This window comes from Pleurodeles waltl, chromosome 1_2 (assembly GCF_031143425.1).
Source record: "Pleurodeles waltl isolate 20211129_DDA chromosome 1_2, aPleWal1.hap1.20221129, whole genome shotgun sequence".
Taxonomy (NCBI): Eukaryota; Metazoa; Chordata; class Amphibia; order Caudata; family Salamandridae; genus Pleurodeles; species Pleurodeles waltl.
In genome coordinates, this window is record NC_090437.1 from 170,592,538 (window position 1) to 170,617,255 (window position 24,718).

Here is a 24,718-nt window from a genome sequence, read left to right on the forward strand (position 1 = left end):
GATCTTTGATCATGAGATTTTAGACATTTACCTACACACAATTTTGGTTCATTGGGGAAGAAAGGGTAGAAAACAGTAGAAATGTTAGTTTTGGTACGTCTTAAAACATTAAAAAGAACACCATTAGGAGTGAAATGACGGGACGTGATATCAAGGGCCTTGACATCTGAGAGACGCTTTATAGAAATTAGGCATAATAACATAGTTAGTTTAGCAGAGAGCATTTTAAGTGATAGCAAGTCATTATCCGGCCAGGACAAAAACAACTGTAATACGAGATTAACATCCCATAATTCACTATATTTGGGAATAGGAGGATTAGAAAATGTTACTCCCTTTAACAAACGGCAGATGAGGTGGTGTTCGCAAACAGGTTTACCATTAATGAAAGGATGATTTATAGAAATAGCTGAACGATAGAGATTGATAGTTCTCTAAGATTTGCCTGAACTAGCGTGGGAGGCAAGAAAGTTAGCGATTAGAGTGATATCTGCTGAAAAAGAATTGCCAGATTTTCCCAAACACCAGTTAGACCAAATTGACCAGGCAGATATGTATGCCTTTGTTGTGCCTGGGGCCCATGATTTGTTGATATAGGAAGAAGCTTTGATCGAAATTCCTGGATAAGATAGGGTAGGCCTGTTACTTTCCAGGCTGAAAGATGAAGGTAGCTGTTTAGAACTAGGTCGTGAGAGAAACCTTGAGGGTTGCGGAGGAGGTCGGGAAACAAAGGGAGAAGTATTGGGAAATCCATTGCTAACTCTATGAGGGGAGGATACCAGACCTGAGATTGCAAAAGGGAACTATTAGAACTAACGTGGCCTTCTGTCGACTCATCTGGCCGAGGATTCTGTTGGTCATCAGGAAAGGAGGGAAGGCATAATTGGTTGAGAAAGACCAGTCTTGAAAGAAGGCATCTGTTGCTAGTGCCTGCGGATCCGGTCTCCATCCGAAAAATGAGGACGTTGGGAATTTGGTTGGGACGCAAAGAGATCGATACGGAGAGGACCCCATATGTGGTAAGTTGAGTTGAAGATTGATGGATGGAGTTTCCAATCACTGTAGTCACGTTGGTTATGAGAGTACCAATCTGCTACAGAATTGAGCGTTCCTGGAAGATATTCTGATTGAATCTAGTTTTTTTGTCTGAGGCTAAATTCCCAGACACTTTTGGCTAGTTCTGCCAGTGGTTTTGATCTGGTACAGCTGAGACAATTGATGTATTTTATGGCAGTGAGCTTGTCCATTTGCAGAAGTACTGAACATTGGACCTTGTTTTTTGTAAAGCTTCTGATTGCAAAGGAACCTGCAAGCATCTCTGAACAACTGATGTGCAATGAAGACTCCTGAGGAGACCATGTGCCTCCAGCCGATATTTGACCACACCTTGCACCCCAGCCTGTTAGGCTTGCATCGGATTCTAATACTAAATCTGGGGCTGAGGCAGAAATGGTCTTGCCATTCCAAGCGTCTAGGTGATCTAGCCACCATTGAAACTCTGTACGGGATTCTTGATCTAGGGGGATAGATTCTGAAAAAGCAAGACCCATGCGTAAATGTTGGATTCTTGACCTTTGAAGGGCCCGATAATAAAGAGGTCTGTGAAAAATCACTGGAATCGAAGAGGATAGTAGACCTACAAGTCTTGCAAGTGACCTCAGGGAGAGAGAAGTCAGGTGTAAACAGTGGGTTATTTCTGATTTTATTAAGTTTATTTTTGATTCAGGCAAATGAAGGGAGGCTTGAGTGGAATTTATGAGAAACCCAAGAAACTCCATGGTTTGGGAAGGGATTAGGATAGATTTTTCTTTGTTTACTATAAAGTCCAAACCTGATAGAAGAGAAGCAGTGTAGGAGATTTGTTTGACTAGAGATTGGAGATTTTGGTTCTTAAGAAGGATATCGTCTAGATAAATAATTAACCTGACACTTTGGGCTCTGAGATGTTCGTCTACCAGTTTCATAAGTTTTGTAAAAGACCAAGGGGCTGAAGAGAGACCAAATGGAAGGCAAGAAAATTGATACGTTTGATTTTGCCATTGGAATTGAAGACATTTCCTGTGTGTGTGGCGAATAGGCACCGTAAGGTAAGCGTCTTGGAGGTTGAGACGAACCATCCAATCGTTTTGTAGTAAAGCATCCCTGAGATGCAATATAGTTCCCATTTTGAAGTGACGATAAACTACAAATTTGTTGAATTGTTTTAAGTTTATGACCTGTCTAATTTTTTTGTTTTTCTTGATGACAAGAAAAATGGAACTTAGGAAACTTGACGGGTGTCGGTGAGTGAGTTGAATGAGAGTCAGAACGGCAGCTATATCACTTCTGTGCTTGACTGGGAGGAAAAAACAATTTACGAAAAATAATAATTATTTCTCTTACTCTTACTTTTGTTTTTATCTGATTCCCGGAATAGACAAAAGAGTTGTTGCCTGTCTAAAACTAGACAGGGAAAGTAACAGTGCTTTCCCTGACTTGTCATCATGTCACTACCATCAGTGGTTTCAGTGTACAAGGAGAAACAATATAATTACATTAGTTCCATGTTGAAGGTGGCTTTCTTGGAGTGGATGGAATGCAAGCATCATATATTTTTAATTTTTTTAGTTGTCTACAAAACACTTTTATTAAAATATAAATATTAAAATAATCGTCATGTTTTTTTATTGACTTACCACTCACTTTGTTGTTGATATGAAATTTACATATTATCCTTCTGTCCATCTAAGCTTGTGTACAGTCTAGTAGGGACCAAATGATGTGCCCAAAATCTATGACCTTTCTGTTGGTCTCATATTGTGCTTTCAATGGTCGCTGGCACCCTCATTCGCCATAAACAGGTGTTTGGTGGATCCTGATTTTGATCCCATTCACCGCTGGCTGTCAGGACTATGGTCTAGCTTAGCGACAACTGGAAGTTGTTCTTCTGTATCTACAGTGCAAACCTGACATTTAAATAGACATTTCAAAGTTTATATTATAGTCCCACCTGCATGTGAGGCAAAACAGTTGGTAACATGTCTTGTTCTTTTGTGTGGAGAAGTGTAATGGTGCATTACCATTTGGGCCTGACACACAAACTGCTGACACATCTGTAGTGCTTCAAGAACATAGCAGCACTATTCCTGTCAGGCAAATAAAGGCAAGCCCACATCACTGCCATATTTGCTTGATTCAAAGAGCAGTTTGACGCTCTTTGCATTGTCCAAAATATGCTGCCTGATGGCATCTTGTCTTTACTCCTAGCCTTACTCCTGTGGTACATACCAGATCATCAACAGCTTTCAGCTGACAAGGTAATCTGATGACTTGCATTTCGAAATAAAGATCAAAGCAGTGGATGGAATCAGAATGGGAGTGCAGTGCCATCCACCCCGATCAAACCTAGAAGGAGACCATATCTCTCACATGCTCTTGAAAACTGTTGTGCTGAACGTTTAGTTCTAGGAAACCATGCATGACAATTTTGTGTTTTATAAAATAAGAACATAGAGTAAAACGCACCACCGTCAGCTATTGGAAAATGTGGTTCTTCCAATCTCATCTTTCCAATATTGTTTAGGTAAAAATGCCGCAGGCAAACTAGTCACACAGTCAATGTTGCCTGCCTCAGGGTCTGATCCTTCCTGTCTTGGAAACACTTAGGAACTCACTAAAGTAATTTATTTTTTCCAGACATATACAGAGAAGTAAAGGACTGTGTAAAGAGGAGTAGTAAATCCAATGATCTCCTTCCCCAATATATAAACTCAACTAAACAAGTGCTCAACCTGACACTACCATCAGATGAGGTTGAAGAATAGAAAGACTAATTCTAATACCACTGGACATCACATGTAATCAAATATTTGGAGGTACACATTACACAAAAACCAGCTGATCTCTATAAAGCGAATTGCCTGGTGTGCCTTATATCCTTGTGAGACAATTTCTGTAGATGGACACCAATTTATCATGGATAGATAGGATTAATGTTAAAATATATTTCCTACCACAAGTACCCTATTTGGTCCAAGCCTTGAGACCCGGTATGGAAATCTAAAGGGCACCACCCACAAAATCCTAAATCCTGACCTCCACACACGAGCAGGAACAACCTCAGTGGAACACACTTATGACGAGCAATTAGATTACCACATTTCCATCAGAGAAATTTGTCAAACTAGTGAAGGGCACTAGATGGACCACAAGTACACTTTGCAGCATATTGGTTGATACAGTATCTAAGAAACCAAACTCCTGTAGGCAATGAATAGTAGGGAGAGAAGGCAGTGGATAGAAATAAATAGATAGATAGATAGATAGATAGACAGATAGATAGATAGATAGAGATATATATATATATATATATATATATATATATATATATATATATATATATATATATATATATATATATATATATATATATAGATTCTCTCCACCTAAACTTGGGAACTACAGAGTTCTCTCTACTTTTTGCATAATTTATGCATCACTGAAATGTTTTTGTTTGACTTATATTGGATGTTCCCTTGTGTCTGGACAAAGCTAAACCTCTCTGATAAGCTATAATGATAGCAAAATATGTGTCAGGGGTTGCTTTTGCTCATTCCAGTTTGGCTTGGATGGTATCAATCCAAAGTTATAATAATGTGACTGGAGTGGTGAAAGACTTTTGTCATTGTACAGCACGGCACAGGTGGCACTATGCCAAACCTATGCTTAAAGATTTTGCTGTACAAATGACAAAGGATGGTGTCCCTTTCTATGTCAGTGTGGATGGCACTGTGCTAATTCTACACTTTAAAACTTTGCTAAAAGACCAGACATTTGAAGTGAGCAAATCTAGAGTGTTGCAGGATGTTCCATACTGGAGCTGCTCTCCACCTAAACTTGGGAACTAATCAGAGTTTTCTCTTCTTTTTTGCATAATTAATGTGTCATTGTAACTCTGAGATGGTTTTGTTGTGAGGGGTATGTTTGTGTGTGTGTGTGTATATATATATAAGATTTTCACCCGGCACTGCTACCCCTTAAATAGCAATACAATGCACCCACAAATTAGAGCACACTTCTGAGGGAATGTGCTGTGGAAGGAGATTCATGTCACATAGTGTGACTTTCCTTATATCAAACCCTATTGGAAAGAAATCCTTGTAGCCATGAAAACACTACTTGGGTGCCGGTTGCCATGCAAGTTCACTTTTGGTGTACTACATTTGCCGACTAACCAGTGCTTAATGTGAGCTGGTGGTTTCTGGTCCTGGGCACCGGCACTTATTTTTTTAGGACTGGCACTTAGTTTTCTGCCACAAGCATTTACTGCGAGCAAGAGACACACATGGGAAAGGCAGAGGAATAGAAAAAAGAAAAATCGCCACAAAGGGAGAAAGCTGCAAGAGTGAGATGAGGGGGAAAGGAGTGGCTATAAATGGATTACAGAGGCCAAAGATGTCTTCAGGATTATGCTGCCCCAGTATTTCATGCTTGCACATTTAATTGCAGCAGCTGCATGTTTCAGAGGAGAGCTTTGGGCACTGGCACATTTTTATTTACAAATTAAGCACTGCCACTAGCTAGCTAGAACACCAACCTAAGGTGAACAGAATTGCTTATAGGTATTGAAAGTCCTGGTAGCTTCCTGTCACGGGGTCCTTTCCTCTGGATCTGCATGTTGCTGAACAAAAGGTCCACCTCCCGGCGTCACCAACTCAGAAAGCTATTATAGCACAGAGTTATGGTGAAGCCAGTCGGGGAAGGGAATTTAGGGTAGGGAACAGCAGGGAGAGAGATCTGAAAAGGAAGTTTAGAACAATATGCTTTTACTCATTCATAGAAAAATGTAAATCGTTTATAGAGTCTTGCCTAAATGTGTCTCCAAGATATCAGGTGGAGACTTCTTCTAAAATGGGGGCAAAGCTCCTTGTGAAAACACAACCTCAGATTCAAGAGATGGCAAGAACATTGAACTAATATTTTTACACAGAATATCAATCCTGTAACATTTATGTATTCACACCATAAACCTTTGATCATGACTTAGAAAATCTCAAAGACTTAAATGTTTTTTTATATCTTTAGTTAGTCAAAGATCAATGAAAACTTTGATTAGTTTTATCTGCAAAATACTTTCACATTCATAATAATATCTGCAAAATACTTTCACATTCATAATAATAACTGACAAAAAGGTTTTACTAAAGCGCCTTACTCAATAACACCAGGAAGCGCTTTTTATCTGGGAACTGAAACACCTTGAATTACTTGTGCACATAACACGTTTTCTCTGTGAACTGAAACGCTTTGAATTACTAAGCCAAAAGAGCGTTCTACATCTGTGAACTGAAAGCACCATGAATTACATGTGCACTAAGCTCGTTATCTCTGTGAACTGAAACGCTTTGAATCACTGAGCCAAAAAAGCGCTTTACACGTGTGAACGGAAGCACCATGAATTACATGTGCACTAAGCGCGTTCTCTGTGAACTGAATCGCTTTGAATCACTGAGCCAAAAGAGCGCTTTACATCTGTGAATGGAAACACCATAAATTACTCGTGCACTATGCGTGTTATCTCTGTGAACTGAATCGCTTTGAATCACTGAGCCAATAGAGCGCTTTACATCTGTGAACGGAAACACCATGAATTACATGTGCACTATGCGCGTTATCTCTGTCAACTGAATCGCTTTGAGTCACTGAGCCAAAAGAGCGCTTTAGTTCTGTGAACCGAAAGACCAAGAATTACATGTGCACTATGCGTGTTATCTCTGTGAACTGAAACGCTTTGAATTCACTGAGCCAAAAGAGCGCTTTACATATATGAACTGAAAAACCATGAATCACGTGCGCACAAAGCGCATTACTTCTTGGAAGTATTAACTTCCTCCAAACTTGGATTCAGCAAGGTCTTACCGCTACGAGTACGACCTACTCGTTTTTGGATGCACCATGGACTCTGGTTAGACGATACTCTGCCATTCAGAAACTCTGGACTTTTCCAGAGAAACCTCCACGAGGTCTGGCTGCATCGAAGTCTTCAAAATAGTGAGCAACGTGCTTGGGTGTGGCTGGGCTTTATAGGCTTGCTACACCCCAAGATGGCCGCTGCCTCTAAAAACATGGAAAATGTAGTCCCTTCATAGGATAGCACTGATAAGTGCATCTTGACCACCAATGCCTTGAACCTGCAGCTACATGAGCTTTACCACAGGGCAGGCGACGCTGATGGCCATTCTTGGAACAAGCGGGGATGACAAGTGGTGCGCATAAAGCGCCGCAGAGTTGCGCAGCGGAGTTTTGGGCGAGACCTGGACCACACCTGGCCTTATTCCTGACACTTCCTTTTGGAAAAAGAAAGATACCCCTCCTATTGCAAGCTGCTATATTAGATTATGGACATCATGACAATTTAAAAACGTTCAGGAGACCTACAAGAACACGACAAAAGATTTTGAAGGAGTTTGGATCGAATGATTACTTACTTACCTATCAGAACAGCTACCAGCCTTACCTTTTCTACCAAGATTACTGGCTGTGAACCTCTTTTGCATTAAAACTGAGAGCGAGTATCTGACTCCTTTCTAACAAACTAATAGCGTATTTTATTCGTGTTTATTATTGAAATTGGTTTATCCCTACCTGGAAGCAAATTTGAAGGGGATTTATACATTGAATATACTCTAGATTGAAATACAGTTTCAATCTTGGTGTGAAGAGTTGTGGATAGGTTAGGTAGAATAAAGAGAAAACAGGAAATTAGTTCATGCGGTAAGTGAATATCTGTAATGCTTCACAGTTCTGAAGACGAATAAAAATAACATGGTTAAAAAAATGTTTCTGTTTGGAAAGACTTCAGGAAGGAGCAGGCAGTGAGCCTCTGTAGCCCTGCTTGCTCCCTAGGAATCTACTCACCACATTTCCATTAGGCAAAACTTTTCTAGGACAAATTGAACAGCTTCCTCTTTGCAAACCAGACACCACCCCAACTCTGGGTCAGTAACTGATCAATAATTTGAAACCGCAATTGAGCTCACAAATCATCAATACATACCTTTGGACTCCCAGGGAAGATTGGGAGGCCCTTTCACACCCCCTGCCATTTGGGATTCAAAAAGGGTGTTAATGGCCCTTTTTGGAGTCTGAAAGATTGTTCTGACTGTTAAAATGGCTTTAGTACATTGTTGAAAGGTATTTTGAGGTTGGGCAAATCCTGTCACATAGTGAATCGCAGTTTTACTACCTCAAAATACCTTTGTACATCTGGCCCGGTATTTTAGTTTTTGTTTACAATGCTTCTATAAAGAAATTAGTACATTGTAAACTATTAAAAAAATACGAGAGTACAACAGATAAAGAAAACATAACACTGATGTCAATGGAAAGTTTCCTTACCCCTCGCAAATCAACTGCCCCAAGATGCCATATCAACAATATGGGAAAGGCCAGATCAAAAAACTTGGCAGCCCAAGAAAAAGAGGTTTGGATCTGCTGTGTTGCAAGGCAGGTCATATTTCAACTGGGTTTCTCCCGGGCCTTCAGAAGTGGACCTCTACACCTCCCATTTCAACTGTGAACTAGATCTTTTGGGGACCTGGTTTCAAGACCTGGAAGCCTAGGCAGTCGTTTCTCTTGGTCTGCTCCCTTTTCCAGGGCTATGCCTTTCCCCCATTCTGTACTCCTGACATTCCATTGTCTTGCTCGCTTTGTTTTTTGATTTACTTTTTATTTAGAGTACTTCCAAAGAGGTTTTAATGCACAGTAAACCATCCTACAAACAAAGGCAAATAAAACATCAAAAACAAACATTGAGACCGTATTAATCACAATCGCAGACCACGTAATGTTATGAAGCCACCTCAGCCAGTCTTACTTTATGGATTTCCTAAAGACATAGGGTATTATTTAGAGTTTGGTGAACCAGATACTCTGTCACAAACATGGCAGGTGGCAAGCTCAAAGTATTATTAGTACATTTTAGTGATTGGCAAACAGGACACACTTCACATTTGTGATGGAGAACCGACTGCTAAAATTTTAATAAAATCAACATATGGAAGGTATCTCATTGATTGACACTTTAAGCCAGCTGCGTCACAGACAACCCATTGAATGTATTTCTGTTTAAAGTTCACATTCAGCACCCTAATTTATTGCACTTTAAGTTATCTTACTCTTGGGCAGCTAATCCCCATTGTTGCAGTGAGAGCAGTTTTTTCTTAATAGTGATTTAAAACATCTTATTTGTGAGGTGCTTTGAATTAAGCAAATCAATGTAAAAGGGAGCAAAGTAGACACATTTCACCTTTAACACTAATATATTGTGCGATTATGTCATTACACTGATAGGTTGTCATGTTGTCGATCCTGACACTTCAGGCTGGATTAATAACAGGGAAGACGTCAACATTTGGGATCAACAGGAACCAAACTGTAGAACAGATCTCAGTGAACACCCCTCAGGTATGTACCTTTGCCTAGAAGCTTTGATGTAGATCTTACTCTTGGTAATGTTCAACCAGCCAATAGGACACGGCCTCAGTGAGTCCAAATAAATTATTTATATCATGACCAGAGTGTGATGTTGAATATGGAGCTAGCAGGATCGCAGCACCATCCAGTTCTGTTTGCTGAAGGGTTATTGGGGCTGCCTCGATTAATGGCTTGAGACACCATGCTCTTAAAGATCCTTTGCATTGTATTGGAGCTTATTATCAAATTATGTATTCATATGTGTTAGTCTTAAGAAGTAAAGCACACTATATTGCACTGTCCTTTTATGTTCCCTTCGCAGACTGTTATCCTGCCATACGCTCTGATGTTTTACTTCAGATTCAACAAGAAGAGTTGCACCTTCGAGATTGGTCTAAGTCGGAAGGATCCGGAATTAATAAACATCGCAGCAAAGGTGAACTAAAGGTCCTTGAAATGTAGAGTAGTCATGTCAAATATGAATCAAGCCATGGCTCTGTGGACTCCTCTTTGAAGCATAAAAATATCCTGAGACTTTTAAATTGTAAACCTGCGTGTAAGCGCTGCAAGTGAATTTAGTTCTTGAATTCCATGAGTTGCCCATGTTAACATCCCCAAGGAAAGCCTCACTTCACACATCAGGTCCCCTGGTGGTGTCTAGAAAAAATCCTGTTTAACTGTGCTGTATATACTGCTGGAGTTATGCATATACTGCGAGTTTGTTTTTTTCTATATTGCAGAGGGAGAGCCCTAGCTATAGGAATCATGTATTTAAGAAACACGTGGAAAGATAGATTCTGGAATCTTAAATTGTTTTGGATTTTCCTCCAAAACAACTGCAGTGGCATCCAGCACTGAGCAGATACGCCATGCACTTGGATTCCAATATGTTCACAACATCACTTGTCACTACACTCAAAACACGAATCCAACATAGCACAGCCTCACTACGAGCCCTGTGATGTTTTGGTGAGAAACATGAGTTTTTACAAACAATAATACTTCATGCTGTCTTTCATTCTTACCTCCTTAACAAGGATTCCTATTGGGATTTTGCTACAGGAATTACTGCACTCTGCAGTGTCTGTATTTACCTGTGATGAAATTGAGATCCGGTAAAGCTGGTACACATGTATTATGGCCCAAAGCTTGAAATATGTAAGATCACAATACTATCAAATGGTGGCTATTCCACTTGGATTAATGACCTTCCCATATATAAACAAAGGGGTGCATAGTTAGAGAATGCAAAATGAATGTAAAGTGTCAATCATCAATATTGATGATTGGCATTTTACAAATGTGAATAATGTAATATAACAACAGCATGTACCACTTAAAACTATGCATAAAAAACATCTAACACATTTCACAGGGCAGAACACCTCCAACATCTCCAACGCAGAACATTTATGCCATATATTTGAGTATCAGTATGTTTCCTACTCCATACTGCCCCCCTAAACTATAGTTAAAGAGGCCTCCTTACACCCACCCAATAGAATATGTATAGGGGAGTAAATAGATATTGTGCCTGTCCATCACCACTACTGACTCTTGTTAATATACTTATGAAATTGCCTGGCAACCCACGCCTACTAAACTCATTAACATTTAAAACTATCAAATATTAAAACTCACCTGTTGGCTGTTGTTCTATCCAGGTGGCTGGTTGACACCTGTTCGGTATAAGTCAATAAGGACGCTCAATGAAGGACCACACGCCAATTATGAATAAATTTAGCTTTACTATAATTTCAGATAAATGCAGGCATTTAGCACATTAACAATAGTGAAATAAGAATGGCAATGAAAAGCATCTATTCATATATATGTACACTACAGATAGTATCTATGTATACGAATGGGCAAAGAGTTCATTGACAGAGTAAGAATAGTAAATAAAAAAATATCTATATAAATGTTTATATATAAGTACACTACAAAGAGCATCTATGCATACATCTGAGTAAAGAGTTCATTGACAGATATAAACTTGGAATAACTGTATACCAACATGCGATACACTATGATGTTCAGGGAGCAGAATATTAACGAGTTGAATACTTCAGATAAGCTTTGATTTACTGCACACTAAAATGCACATTTCAATTACTGTGGCAGACTTACACTATGATGTTCAGTAAAGCAGGAAAAAACTATAAACGAGCTGAATTTCTCAGATTATAAACACAGTGCAAATATAATAATCAATCATAATAATAGAGCAGAGAAACGAAAAGCCTTTCATCCCTGGGTGGAACTTAACTTAGTCACTTAGTCCACGAGTGCTGGGAAGCCCTCTACCGCCCGCTTGAACCTCTCTCCCCCTCGAGCGTCACGGTCTTGGAACAGCAAAACAGGGAGGCAGCTCTGGGTCTGAAGATGACAGTTTCATAACTCCATCTGCGAGCTTCAAAATTCCCTCACCCACCTTTCAGTGTTTAAATAACCTGAAGCTTGAATTCTACCCCCTTCCAGTATTTTCTAGCTATGTTATCAGTACATGTCTCTTGGCTGCCTTGCCATTCCCTGGCCATTGTTTTCATTCCATCTTTTACTGTGGTCTCGTTCTCAAGGTTGAGACTGACTCTTCTTTACAGCCTGTTTCTCACACATGCAGCTGCGAATAAGTTTATCTACGGAATGTCAAAAGAAAACAAGCTTGAAAGCGAACATCGTGAATTTCTTTCACGTTGTTCTGGCTTCGGCAGGCATCACGCTCATCTACACTGTTCAAGCTAATTAGCCCTTCGCATTACAATGTCTTCCGCATCTTTCAATCAGCTGTCAATCATGGATATATGTCTGGTGTCTACAAGTTGCCTTAAAACGTTTTCTAAGGTGCGGGGGAGATGGAGATCATACTATGACATGGACAGTGGGGAAGAGAGAAACCTTGCTTACGACCATCCTACTAATGTAATACACACAAGTTAAGAAATAGTGTCACAGGTTCTGTGTGTGGGAGGTTGAAAGGCCGTGGATTTATGTGATGCTATGTACAGCCGATGGGGTTGTATGATAATTTGAAAAAACTAAATAAAAGCATTTGTTTAAAAAAACACACCTGTTATAACAAGAGTAGAACCACAAATACACTACCAGTGTCCCAGCTCATAAACCCCAAAAGGCTTTAATCCCTTTACTGCCAGGCCTTTTCCCCTCCTGTGCCGAGCCTTTTTTTGGCCATTTGGGGCAGTTCGCGCTTAGGCCCTCATAACTTTTTGTCCACATAAACTATCCATGCCAAATTTGCGTCCTTTTTCAACACCCTAGGGATTCTAGAGGTACCCAGAGTTTGTGGGTTCCCCTGAAGGAGACCAAGAAATTAGTCAAAATACAGCAAAGATTTCGTTTAAAAAAAAAATAAAATGGAAAAAAAGGGCTGCAGAAGAAGGGATCTGTTTTTTCCCCTGAAAATGACATCAGCAAAGGGTTTGTTGTGCTAAAATCACCATCTTCCCAGCTTTCAGGAAGGAACAGGCATACTTGAATCAGAAAACCACATTTTTTCGACACAATTTTGGCATTTTACTGGGACATACCCCATTTTTAAATTTTTTTGTGCTTTCTTTCTCCTTCCAGTTACTGACAGAAATGGGTGTGAAACCAATGCTGGATCCTGGACAGCCAAACATTTCTGAAAAATAGACAAAATTCTGAATTGAGCAAGGGGTAATTTGTGTAGATCCTACAAGGTTTTCCTAAAGAAAATAATAGCTGAAATAAAAAATATTGAAATTGAGGTGCAAAAAAACAGCCATTTTTCTCCATGTTTTACTCTGTAACTTTTTCCTGCGATGTCCGATTTCTTTTAAAGCAATATACTGTTACGTTTGCTGGACTCTCCTGGTTCTGTGGATATGTAGGGCCTGTAGGTTCATCAAGAACCCTAGGTACCCAGAGTCAATAAATGAGTTGCACCTTGCAATGGGTTTTCATTCTATACCGGGTATACAGCAATTAATTTGCTGAAATATAAAAAGTGAAAAATAGGTTTCAAGAAAACCTTTGTATTTCCAAAATGGGCATCAGATAAGGTGTTGAGAAGCAGTGGTTATTTGCACATCTCTGAATTCCGGGGTGCCCATACTAGCATGTGAATTACAGGGCATTGCTCAAATAGACGTCTTTTTTACACACTGTCTTACATTTGAAAGGAAAAAATGTAGAGAAAGACAAGGGGCAATAACACTTGTTTTGCTATTCTGTGTTCCCCCAAGTCTCCCGATAAAAATGGTACCTCACTTGCATGGGTAGGCCTAATGCTTGCAATAGGAAATGCTACATGGACACATCACATTTTTACATTGAAATCTGACATGTTTTTTGCGAAGTGCCTAGCTGTAGGTTTTGGCCTCTAACTCAGCCGGCACCTAGGGAACTACCGAAACCTGTGCATTTTTTAAAACTAGACACCCTGGGGAATCCAGGATGGGGAGACTTGTGGGGCTCTCACCAGGTTCTGTTACCCAGAATCCTTTGCAAACCTCAAAAGTTGGCCAAAAAACACTTTTTCCTCACATTTCGTTGACAGAAAGTTCTGGAAGCAATTCCCCTTCCAACCCTGCCATGGGGAGGTGGGGGGAAGCCCACGGAGGGCGCACAAGCGCTCCCTACAAAGCTCCGGTGCCATTATGTAACGGTTAAGTCCTCAGCACAGGAGTACTGTGCCGCTGGACGTAACCATTACGTCCGCGGCACAGAACCAGTTAACAAATGTCAGAATTCTCTTGAATTCATGGCAAGAACATACTAGAGCCTAAATGCAAAATGCACACTATTGCATTGTGTCTAACAATATACACCATATCATAATCAGAAAGGGGTAAATGTGTTCGCTTTGTGTGTGGTATATTTTTGTTATGTATTGTGTATGCCAGTGGAGGGAAGATACAAATGTCAAACTTGTATTTCATTCAGTTCTGAGTTCAACCAAACTGCCAAAATCTTGAATTATCAGTTAAAATAATTAAGGATTAAGGGCCAGATTAGAGTTTGACAGATGGGTTACACCGTCAAAAGTGTGCCGGATATCCTGTCTGCCTTATTACAAGTGCATTATATCCTAGGCCACTTGTAATAAGGTGGCTGGGATATCTATCATGATTGTGATGGAGTAACCATCTGCCAAACTCCAAATCATGCCCTGGGTTTGAGAGCATTGAGCCATCCAAGTCTCAATATCAATTCAACGGCTTTAAGAATACACTTGTAACTTTTGATAAGCAGGTGCAATGTTGTGCTGTCAGCAGTTCATGCTTACATAGTTCCTAACCTCTTTCTAGGACCCTCTCGATCTTGTCCTTCGTCTTGAGCAATACATGCACTACCAGATAAGTTAGATCTCTCCTGTGGATGTCCTGGCCATGCTCTGACAACCTTGGGCACATTTCTTGTTACTATAAATTGTTCTTCCGCCAGGGCCATGCTTGCTGCAGTATCTACGAGAACAGTCAGTTTGTTCCCGTCCCCATATGTGTTTGGAGAGTAATCTGTGTTCGGAGGGACTTGATTGTTATATAACCTAACTCTAACCAGTCCAGAGAAATCACTGCCACCTTTTCTGGGCCACAGGTGTGAACCTCGGTATAAAAACAGAGGCTGGCTATTAGCACCAGAGCATCTTTGTTGAAACAGTTTCTAATGACCCTTCTTACCACTTCTAACCTACCTTTAAAGGTGAGAATGTTTGTGCCCTATTTCCTGTGTGGCCGTAGTTAATGAACCCCTTCTCATGGTCTTCTTTCCCACCCGTGGAGACCTTCAATCGGCCACTGCCATTTCTCTCACGCAGCTAGTGGTGCTTAACCCCATGCACTTGCATTGATGGTATCCTACCCCTTATACTAAACCCTGTTGCCAGTCAGTTTCTCAGCAGCTGTGGCTAATTGCTGGGGATCTGTCTCTGTCAACTCAGCCAAGGAGAACACTCTTCTATAAGTAGCTCAGCCAATGAAAGATTGGTCAAGGAATTAAAATACATTACCTTATTACCTTTCACTGTCATACCAGTTTGTCGCATTCAGCCAGCTAACAGAGGGGACTCAAACTTTCTTACTGTGATATTGAGCTGAGTCCGCCTATGTCACCCAATCAGCACTTATTGCTCTTAAACTTTAGATGCACCATTTCAAACAAGAACACTTTACTTGGTGATGTGCAAATGAGAAATTTGTTTTTCAAAACCCAGTTTTCACAGATTATTAATACACTACATAGTTTTATCAGTAACGCTGCAAGTCAGTGGGAAATTTTGTGGACATTTCTTGGAAATGTAACTGTCTGTAAATGACAGTGAGCTACCACACTATGCTTTAGTAAAATATGTATTGAAAGTGAGTGTTTAAACATAAATTGGGAAATACTTCTGCCCTGAGGGCAATGCTATTAATACGTAAGGCAAGTCAAGTATCATGTGTACCCTACATGTAGGCTAGATTCCTATTATACATGGAGCAAACATTTAGGGCCAGATTTACAATGTTTTTGCGCAGGGCAGCGCCGCAGACCTTTTTGCGGTGCTGCTTCAAAACAAAAGGGCAGGAATGCGCCATATCTCTGAGATACAATGCATTCCTGTCCTTTTCCCCTGCACTGGTGCACAAATTGCTGCTGTGCGTCAGCGCAGGGCCCCTTACACCATGGTGCAAGCATTGCAGAGATGATGTTTTTGTGCAGGAAGGGGCACCTTCTAGCAGCAAAACAATCCCAAGAGGAGTTTTCCTCTTTCTATGTGTGCTGCAAAGTGCAGCACACAGAGGAAAAAACGGGGAGCAGTAAAGATATTTCTCCCAGTTGCGTCACATCTGCGCCACCCTGGAGTGGCATAGGGTTTTGGTGCATTCCCAGGTTTACAAAACCTTGTAAATCTGAAAATCCTTGTGTGTTGCATGGTAACACCCACGCAACACCCATGGAAACACCTCCCCGAAGTAAAGTGAGGTGGCGCAGAGGGTAAATCTGGGCATTAGTCTATTTAACCAAACAAGAGTTTTTTTGCACAGCAGAAATGCTGAACTCACATATTTGAAGGTGCACTCATATGTGAGAATGAAGGAAAAGGTGACTTTAAAATAAAATATTTACCTAGGATCACACAATTTGAGACCCGTTTACGGGTCAAGTACATTATAGTTAGGTCGAGTTAATTATTTAAGTTCCTCGACCTGCAGGTCTATAAAAAAAATTATGATTTTTCGAGACCAGACACACATAACAGCTCAAATGTTTCCATTCTAGACAACTCATTCGCACAAGTGGTGTAGAAGGATACATTTTCCTGTAGTACATTGAAAAGGGGAGTCTGGTTTCAAATTACAAAAGGGCTGCAAAGTGGATATAGGTAACCAACCAGATTTTAACCTAGCTCCTTAGGGTCATGCACTAACTTCCAGGACGCTGTTCCTCTTTCTCTGCCCAGTTCTGCTCCTTCTCTACCTATATTTCATGCTTTGCCATCTTATAAACTTGTGATCATTAGAAGTGGATCCACTAAAACTCAATTCCTCTGTGGGCATAGTTGGCATAGGATTGAAACAAGGATGGGGAAACAACTGGGGAGCCTGCGCTTGTGAACATGTACTGGTGAAATCAAACCTAGGATTATTTGCTAGTACTCCAATACTCTGAGTTCTCTACTCTTGCATTCGTTTTTGGCTGAGCAGATCCAGCCCAACTAGACTGCAAGACCAGACTGACAACCAGCAATGGATCATTATTTGAGTCAAATTATTAACGCTGCCTTGTCTTATAATTCCTTTTCATGCATACTACATTCCGGGCCCTCGTTTCAGGCTCATCTCTTAATTTGTACATCATCTCAATAGGTCCCTATCCAGCTAGAGTTCTGTGATCAAGACATCCCACTGCTTGCCCATCAATATGAAGCTTTTTTCTTTGGTTTCTGAAACAGCCAGTGGTTTCAAGGCAAAATCCTGTTTTGGGGTATTGTTGCTTACCCATGATATTCCAGGACGACTATGTAGTGCACTCTATTTGGATTATCAAATTACTGACTTTAATTGCTGAAGGCACACACTTGTACTTTTGTCTGATGATTTAATTTACCACACATAAGAATTTAAATTTTTCGAACTTATTTTTTTTTTTTTAGTACATACAGCAAGTGTCAGGCATTCTGTATTTATTAGGTTGCGTGCACACAAATTCCTGGTTGATATTTTCACAAATTCAGAATCCTACTTTCTGCAGATGTGTATTCCTATACTGTTTACCCGAATACTGTATGTCGAAGTGTAACTTCTGTCCCGCTCTGTTGCATCATCATTACAAATGCCTACACCTTAGGAAAGCCATTTCCTTCTTTACCCACTCACTTAGACATGCCAAACTGGAGTAAAAGAGCCGTGGAGGCACCGTGAAGATCTCACTACATTTGAGAGGGTGGAAATGAGAGAACGGGGCACACCTGGATTACTTTCTCTGGCAAGGGCTTTGATGCTGGGAAGGATAACACAAATACAATGCGTTTGGGTTTAAAGCTACAGAAAATATTGGGAAGATATTTTGTGAAAACTGGGATCTCCAGTCAAGATTTCTCCATTGAATACCCTAACCTGGCAGGCAGTAAGTCAAAGTGGCATGTGTGCATCACTGTTTCATCAGGTAGTTTGGTGGCAATTTACATAAGTTTGCTGAAGTCCAATAACAGGCACCTCTTTATTAAACTACATAAAATTGTATTTTTTTTTGTAACAGGATTTCCACGTCTCAGTGATGATATTTCTTGGAGAAAGGAGCAAGAGTCAAATACTTTTTCGATGTCTCAGTGTGAAAAACAGGCAGGGCAAAACATCCGCAATCCCCGCAGAGGCAAGTTAAAAATATTACGATTCTTTTTTAAATATTCCAGCAGTCACATTCTTAAGTCCATCTTTTCCTAAATTTACTTTATTCCACTTGCTCCTCAGGACCTTTCAGATGAAAATATAGCCCTGAACATCTTGTTAACTTGTCATCAGATCTTTTCCCAGTTCTTGTCCACACCGAACAAGTTTTTAACAGACAAAGTTTAACAACTTTAACACTGCCTTCTGTGAAAGAGAAACAAACTTGTGCATAATGTATTTGTATGTATTACAGTTCACTATACTAACATTGTTTTTAGCAACAGGACAAGAGGTTATTTCATTCATTATAAAAGAAGAGGAAGAAGCCAACTGCATGGACCACCGGGATGTTGTGACTCGGGAAAACATCAATAACTCTACAGGTAAATAAGCAGGTCCTTCATGATTGTGATTGAACCTCTTTCCAGTCTGTCCTAATGCACTCCATTCTTGTTTTTTATAACAGTGTCATTTCAGTCAACCTTAGATTTTGATGAGGAAAATTCCAAAACTGGCTCTTCTGTTTAAACTGTGACACAGTGAGAGAAAAAATATTTTTGGATGGAAAAGATGTGCATGATTACACGTGCTGTTTCTGAATAATTTTGGTAATTAAGAACACCATTATAAATCCACCATTTGGTTGTTTTCTAATAAAAGCGGATCCAGTTATCACTGCGGTATATTCTCTGAATAACAAACGAACGGAGAGGATGCGCTTACCGAAACGCCCAGAAGTACAACAAAAAAATTCAGGTGAGCAAAATCCATATGTGAGATGAGAGAAAAAAAGAATGAAAGCATTTGAGTGACATGTATACCAGAAGTAAACGTTACTTGGAGGTAAACTTTAAAAAAAAAAAAACAATCACTGCACCACTATGGAAGTTAATCGAATTAATGGTATCTTTATACTTGGATGGTTTAAATTAGAAATACACAACAGGGCCCTAGTTTGGCCTCACATATTACCAGTCTAATGCTAATGTCATAGAGAATTAATATGACTCCATGGGTCTCTTGCACCTATCTAAAGCACGTTACTCATAAAATATTATAGGATGGATTGTAGTAGAACACAATATAGATATCCTGCATTTAGCATTACAAGCCAATGCTACTAACCTGCTATAACATTTTACTGCATTTTGTTGAACTTGCTAACGCTGGTCTTTTCAAACGTAAGTTACAAACTTACTTTTCCAGGATATCCACTCAAGCTCCGATTAAGATCCTATAATTCTCGCTCTTCATTCTCACCAGGACACAACTCAATAATGAAAATGTAGAAGACGGCCATTCATTGTGGCGTGACTAGCTGGCGCGCCGGCCAGTGAAGACAGTTGCCAGCATGTTTTCACCTCCATTCCGACCTCTGAGGCCCCACAGGGCAAGGTTGGAGGGCTTAGGAGGTGGAAGGACGGGGGAGAAAATCCTTTCTGGGTCTGCATCGGGGGTGAGTAAGAAGCAGTGGCACTGCCTCTAGGATGCCTCCCAGCTGCCCCTAATCAACGTGGGTGCTCAGAGTGAGGACTCTGTGGACAGTAACAGTGGCAGAAGGGAGGCGCACCAGATCAGGAGTCGTGAGGGTCCGGAAGCTAGGATCCGGCACGAAGAGTGACCGACACCACACAGACTGCGGTTGATTGGAGGCAGTAATGAGAACGAGTTCGCAGAAAAGAGAGATGCCAGATGCCCTGAAGGTGGTGGCTATGGAGAAGGTGTCAAACAGCCCGATGTCCATGAAGCTCTGCTTCCGGATATTTGGAAGCATCCCTGAGGTAGGCCTCATTGTACGGGGGTAGGGTACCCAAGAGCCCGACACTGTGCTGAAAATAGACCATAAATATTTATTAGACCAATGTCAGTTTCTGCCTCCCGAAAGAGAGGAGCTGGAGACACCAAGGGGGGCGGTCGGTAGAGCCAGCAGGACAATAACAACTGGGCTACTCCTGGGGCCCTGGAGAATTCGGTGGGGGAGAAATCTGGGATCCCTTAGATAACGGCTGTCATATAAGGCAAGAACATGCACCAGGGCACTTGACAAGCCTACTTTAAATGCATTAACAGTCCTGATGAGTGCAGAAATGGCGAAAGGAAAAGAGCCCAGAACGCTTTCCGTGGCGAAGTTGGAAAAATGAACCTTTCGCCAAGGAGCACCAGGGGACAATATGGAAGACACCACAGGCAGAAATGGCTCAGGGCCAGGAACCATTGCTTGCAGTCCTACTGTTGGCAATCAATGACACGTGGTAAGCACTTGAAACTAGGATTCACACTATGGCAGTGGGCATTTCCCTGATTCATGCAGAAGTGAAGAAATGGTGGAGTTACATCCACAGAAGGCACACTCAGAGAACACACTAACCTGATCGAGTCGCTGCAGGTAGAGGTCGGGCTTTTTAAGGCCTCAGCTCAGGCTGCAGAGGATGCTGAAGGGATGTCCCGTAGAAATAATGTGCATTTGGTGGGAGTCCCCAAAAAGATGGAGGGTGCTGATGTTGAGTCATATGTAAAGTGATTTATCCAAGAGTTTGTGTGTCCCACTGATCTGTCCCAACACTTTGCAATCAAAAGGGCACACAGAGTGCCAGACATCCCTCCGAGGGTGGGAACGTGACCACAACCCAAAAAAGCCAGGGTGATCAATTACAAAGAAGGGGATTCCATTCTACAGGCAGCATGGCTGCATGTCCCACAAAAAGTGGAGAAAAAGACCATAATGGAATTCCCTGACTACATGCAAGAGGTGCAAACTCAGAGACACACATTCAACAGGGTCAAAGCGGAATTCCGAAAGAGAACCTTACAATATGCTATGATTTTCCCTGCAAAACTGAGACTGATCATGAACAGCAAATCATGGTTCTTTTCGACCCCCGACAAAGCCGAGGACTGGTTGGGTAGCTAGCAACCAGTGGAACGAAAAGGTTGGCGAAAGTGGCGAGGAATTTCCCAAGAAGATGTGGCAATGACTCCCATCGTGCATGGGAGGAGGCAGTGCACAACCTGGAATTAGCAGGTGCAAAAGGGGAACCCTGAGAGACAGACAGTGAAGCCATACACTGATGGTGCATTTGCAGAGGGGACATTGAAAAGAACACTCAATGCAGCTGGTCAACAGTCATTGGCTGGATGTTATCCCCTAACCTTTATAAGGTCCTGACTCGTTGGCTGGTTCAACTGCTGACAGCAGATACCGGTCCAACAGGACTTGCAACGCAGGCTTGATGGTTGTGGGGAGGGGCAACCGGCACCTCAGGCAGTTGATGAGAAAGTAGTTTGAAACATGCAGGGAGGTTGTTGCTTGGGGTGGGGAACAAAGGGCTGCCAACAGTGGGTACAGCTGAGGTTTCTGACACACAATGGCTGAAAGATTACACCATGGGGATGAGTATTACAGTTTACTGGTATGACATGGGATAGTGAACCGGGGCAGACATTCTCTCTGATTTAGTACAATGTGAATGGCCTAAACAGCCGTCTGAAGAGAAGATTGGCGAACAAAAAACCTGGCAGGGCAAAACCCTGACTTCGTAGTCCTGCAAGAGAAACACCTAGCAGGGTTAATTGTAGACTCCTGAATAGGGTGCAATACAAGGTCCTGGTGCACTCTGGTTTCTCGTCAGGATTCGGTGGAACTGCAATCCTGGTCAGGTGATCCTTCCCTCGCACTCTTGCTAGAGACTGAACGGACGCACCTGAGTGGGTGTTATGCCGCAATCTAGTAGAATTGGAATGCCCACAAACTGATAGGTACATCATTGTATCTCCCACCAGGACTACAAAAGGAAAGATGGGAGACCCTGTGCGGGTGGCTTGCACTAACTCCACATTCCCTACTACTGATAGGAGGGAATTTCAACTAGCCACTGAACACTGCTCTGGACATGGTCATGCACAGTGCTGGCATGAGAAAAGGACAAGAGGCTAGCAAACTTTATCTCCACAATGGGGCTGCTGGATATCTGGAGGGACGGACACCCAGCAGATAAGCAATACTTGTATGCAGCCCACTATATGAAGTCCAGGTCTAGGCTGGGGATATGGGATCGCTCACCAGTTATGAGGAGTCCCACTATCCCAGACACATGAGGGTCAAGGGAATGGAAACTGGGCCTGTGAAAAGTCACTTGCTGGGACACATGATGGCACATCGCTGAGGCTATGCGTTCATACTATAAAGAGAAAAAGACCCCAGTAACTTCTGACACGATAGTGTGGGAAACTTACAAAGCACCATGAGAGGACAATTGATCTCCCACATCCAGGGTAAGAATAATAATAAACGCAAACAGCTCAGAAACTGAATTAGGTGAGACTGGAGATGGAATATATAGAGATGCCTGACCCCGCACTGTTGGAGCAAATAGAACTCACAAAAGAACAATACCGGCAATTGGTAGAAGTCAAAGCATGGAAATATCCCTGAGCCCAGCAACACCAAATTTATGAATTCTGCAATAAGACAGGGAAGATGCTTTTCTGGCTGGGTAGCTGGGAAGAGATTCAAAGGTGGGTGCACAACATTCGCCGGGACACGGGGGAGGTAGTACACAGAGTGAAGGAGATAAAGGAGGAGTTTGGGAGACACCTTAGCACCCTGTACAACTTCATGCTGCAAATTGACCCCATGGAAATATGGGGGTTCATCAGGGACGTTCCTACGCCATGCCTTGACATGGAGGACAAGGTACAACTGGAGAGAGATACAGGAAAAGAGTTGGGACAGGCAGTTGTGGAAATGAGGAGTAGGAAGAGACCCTAGGGCCGAATGGGTTTCCACCTGAATTCTTTAAAGGCCTGAAGGGGAAAATCACAAAGCCTATGCTAACGATGTTCAAAGATGCCATGCGAGTGGAGCGTCCCCAGGATGATCTCAGGACAGCAAAAATAGTGGTCGTCCACAAAAGTGAAAAGCCAAAGAACCCTCTATCCTGTTTGCACTCAATGCTGAAAAGTCATTTCACTCTCTGCAGTCGCCATAATTGCAGGCCATTCTGTGTAAAATGGGGTTCGGCACAGAGTTTATGGCTTGGGAGCGGTTGCTCTATACAGATCCAGTGGCTAGCATGAAGGTCAATGGCCCTCGTTCGGTAGATTTTCCAAAGGGATGGAGAACTAGCATGGGTTGCCTGCTCTCCCTGTTCCTTGAGCCGCTAGCAGAATGTGTTAGAAGGGATGCACTGATGAGAGGAATCTGCTGGACCTCCAAATGGAGGGTTGTAATATCCTTATATGCGGATGACATCCTCCTTATACTTGATGGATTCGAACAGTTCCCACCACAGGGTGCTGCAGCTTCTCACTATATTTGGAAAACACACGGGTATTCATACGAACTGGCAGAAGTGGGTGATGCACCCGGCCACCCCCTGGAGGGGATCAGAGTGGATTGAGGTCCTGGCGGTGCAACCTTCTGGTGATTTCTGATGCTTAAGCATATATATATATATATATATATATATATATATATATATGTATATATATACATACATACATATGCATGGGGGGGAGATTTCTCTATTCCACTTATAAAATACTACTACTGTACTCAGCTGCTAGTGGCAAATGAATGGATTGTTGCTTCTCAGACGGAGTTGGCATTAATGGCCAACAGAGAGGCAATGGCGATTTAAGTTACCCCAGTCTGCTGTGCGGGAGGGCTTGATACCCAAGAACTCCCATCTCCAACAGTTAAGACCTCTAGGGTGTAGAGAGCAGCCACAAGAGCAATGGGATGTGGGTCAAGGCTGACACTAGAAACTCCACTATGGGAGACTCGCATAATAGCGAAGATGCATGATCTGAAAGGGCACGCCAGTGGGAAATGATAAACCGGACCTAAGGTGGAGGATATATTGGAAGAGGGCAAGATGGTGCCATTCGTGGAACTGCAGTCAGAATACGACCTGCCGACAGACAATTTATGAGACACCTACAAGTACAACAGACATTAAATGACTACACAGACTTATTGTTGAACGAAGCAGAAGAGACATTGGAGTTTTGGATCTTGGCTGCACCATTACACAAACATGCAATCCCACACATCTATCGAACACTTGTGACGAATTGTCAACTCCCCCTAGACAAACTGAAAACTCAGTGGGAATTAGACATGGGAACTTTGGAGGATGCTGACTGGCCCAATGCATGTCCCTACTCAAGGGAGATTGCGATAAAAGTGAATTTCGCCTGGTACAACTCAAGATTTTACAGAGGGCCTGTTACAGTAGAATAAGGCTATTCCGAATAGGTAGAGCCAGTGATGTTGGTACCTCAGGGAGGGTGGTGAGCCAGGCACTTTAGTCACATGCTGTGAAGCTGCCCTAATTATGAATATTATGGGATGGGGGGAACAGCACTTGTCAGAGGTGGTAGAGGACAAGATAACACTCACAATGCCT

The 24,718-nt window shown here is 41.8% G+C and overlaps 1 protein-coding gene across 4 annotated transcripts in view; it reads left to right on the forward strand.

Annotated features, from left to right (window-relative positions):
* Positions 1-24,718, forward strand: part of LOC138299037 (zinc finger protein 436-like) — an 87,977-nt gene that overhangs the window by 51,920 nt on the left and 11,339 nt on the right. For 3 of the 4 annotated variants that reach the window (XM_069236992.1, XM_069236964.1, XM_069236982.1), the window contains exons 4-8: positions 9,331-9,444; positions 9,776-9,889; positions 18,178-18,291; positions 18,587-18,691; positions 18,969-19,064. In XM_069236992.1, the coding sequence (XP_069093093.1) occupies positions 9,331-9,444; positions 9,776-9,889; positions 18,178-18,291; positions 18,587-18,691; positions 18,969-19,064 (543 nt within the window). The remainder of the gene's footprint in view (positions 1-9,330; positions 9,445-9,775; positions 9,890-18,177; positions 18,292-18,586; positions 18,692-18,968; positions 19,065-24,718) is intronic. The other variant, XM_069236972.1, reaches the window with a different exon arrangement.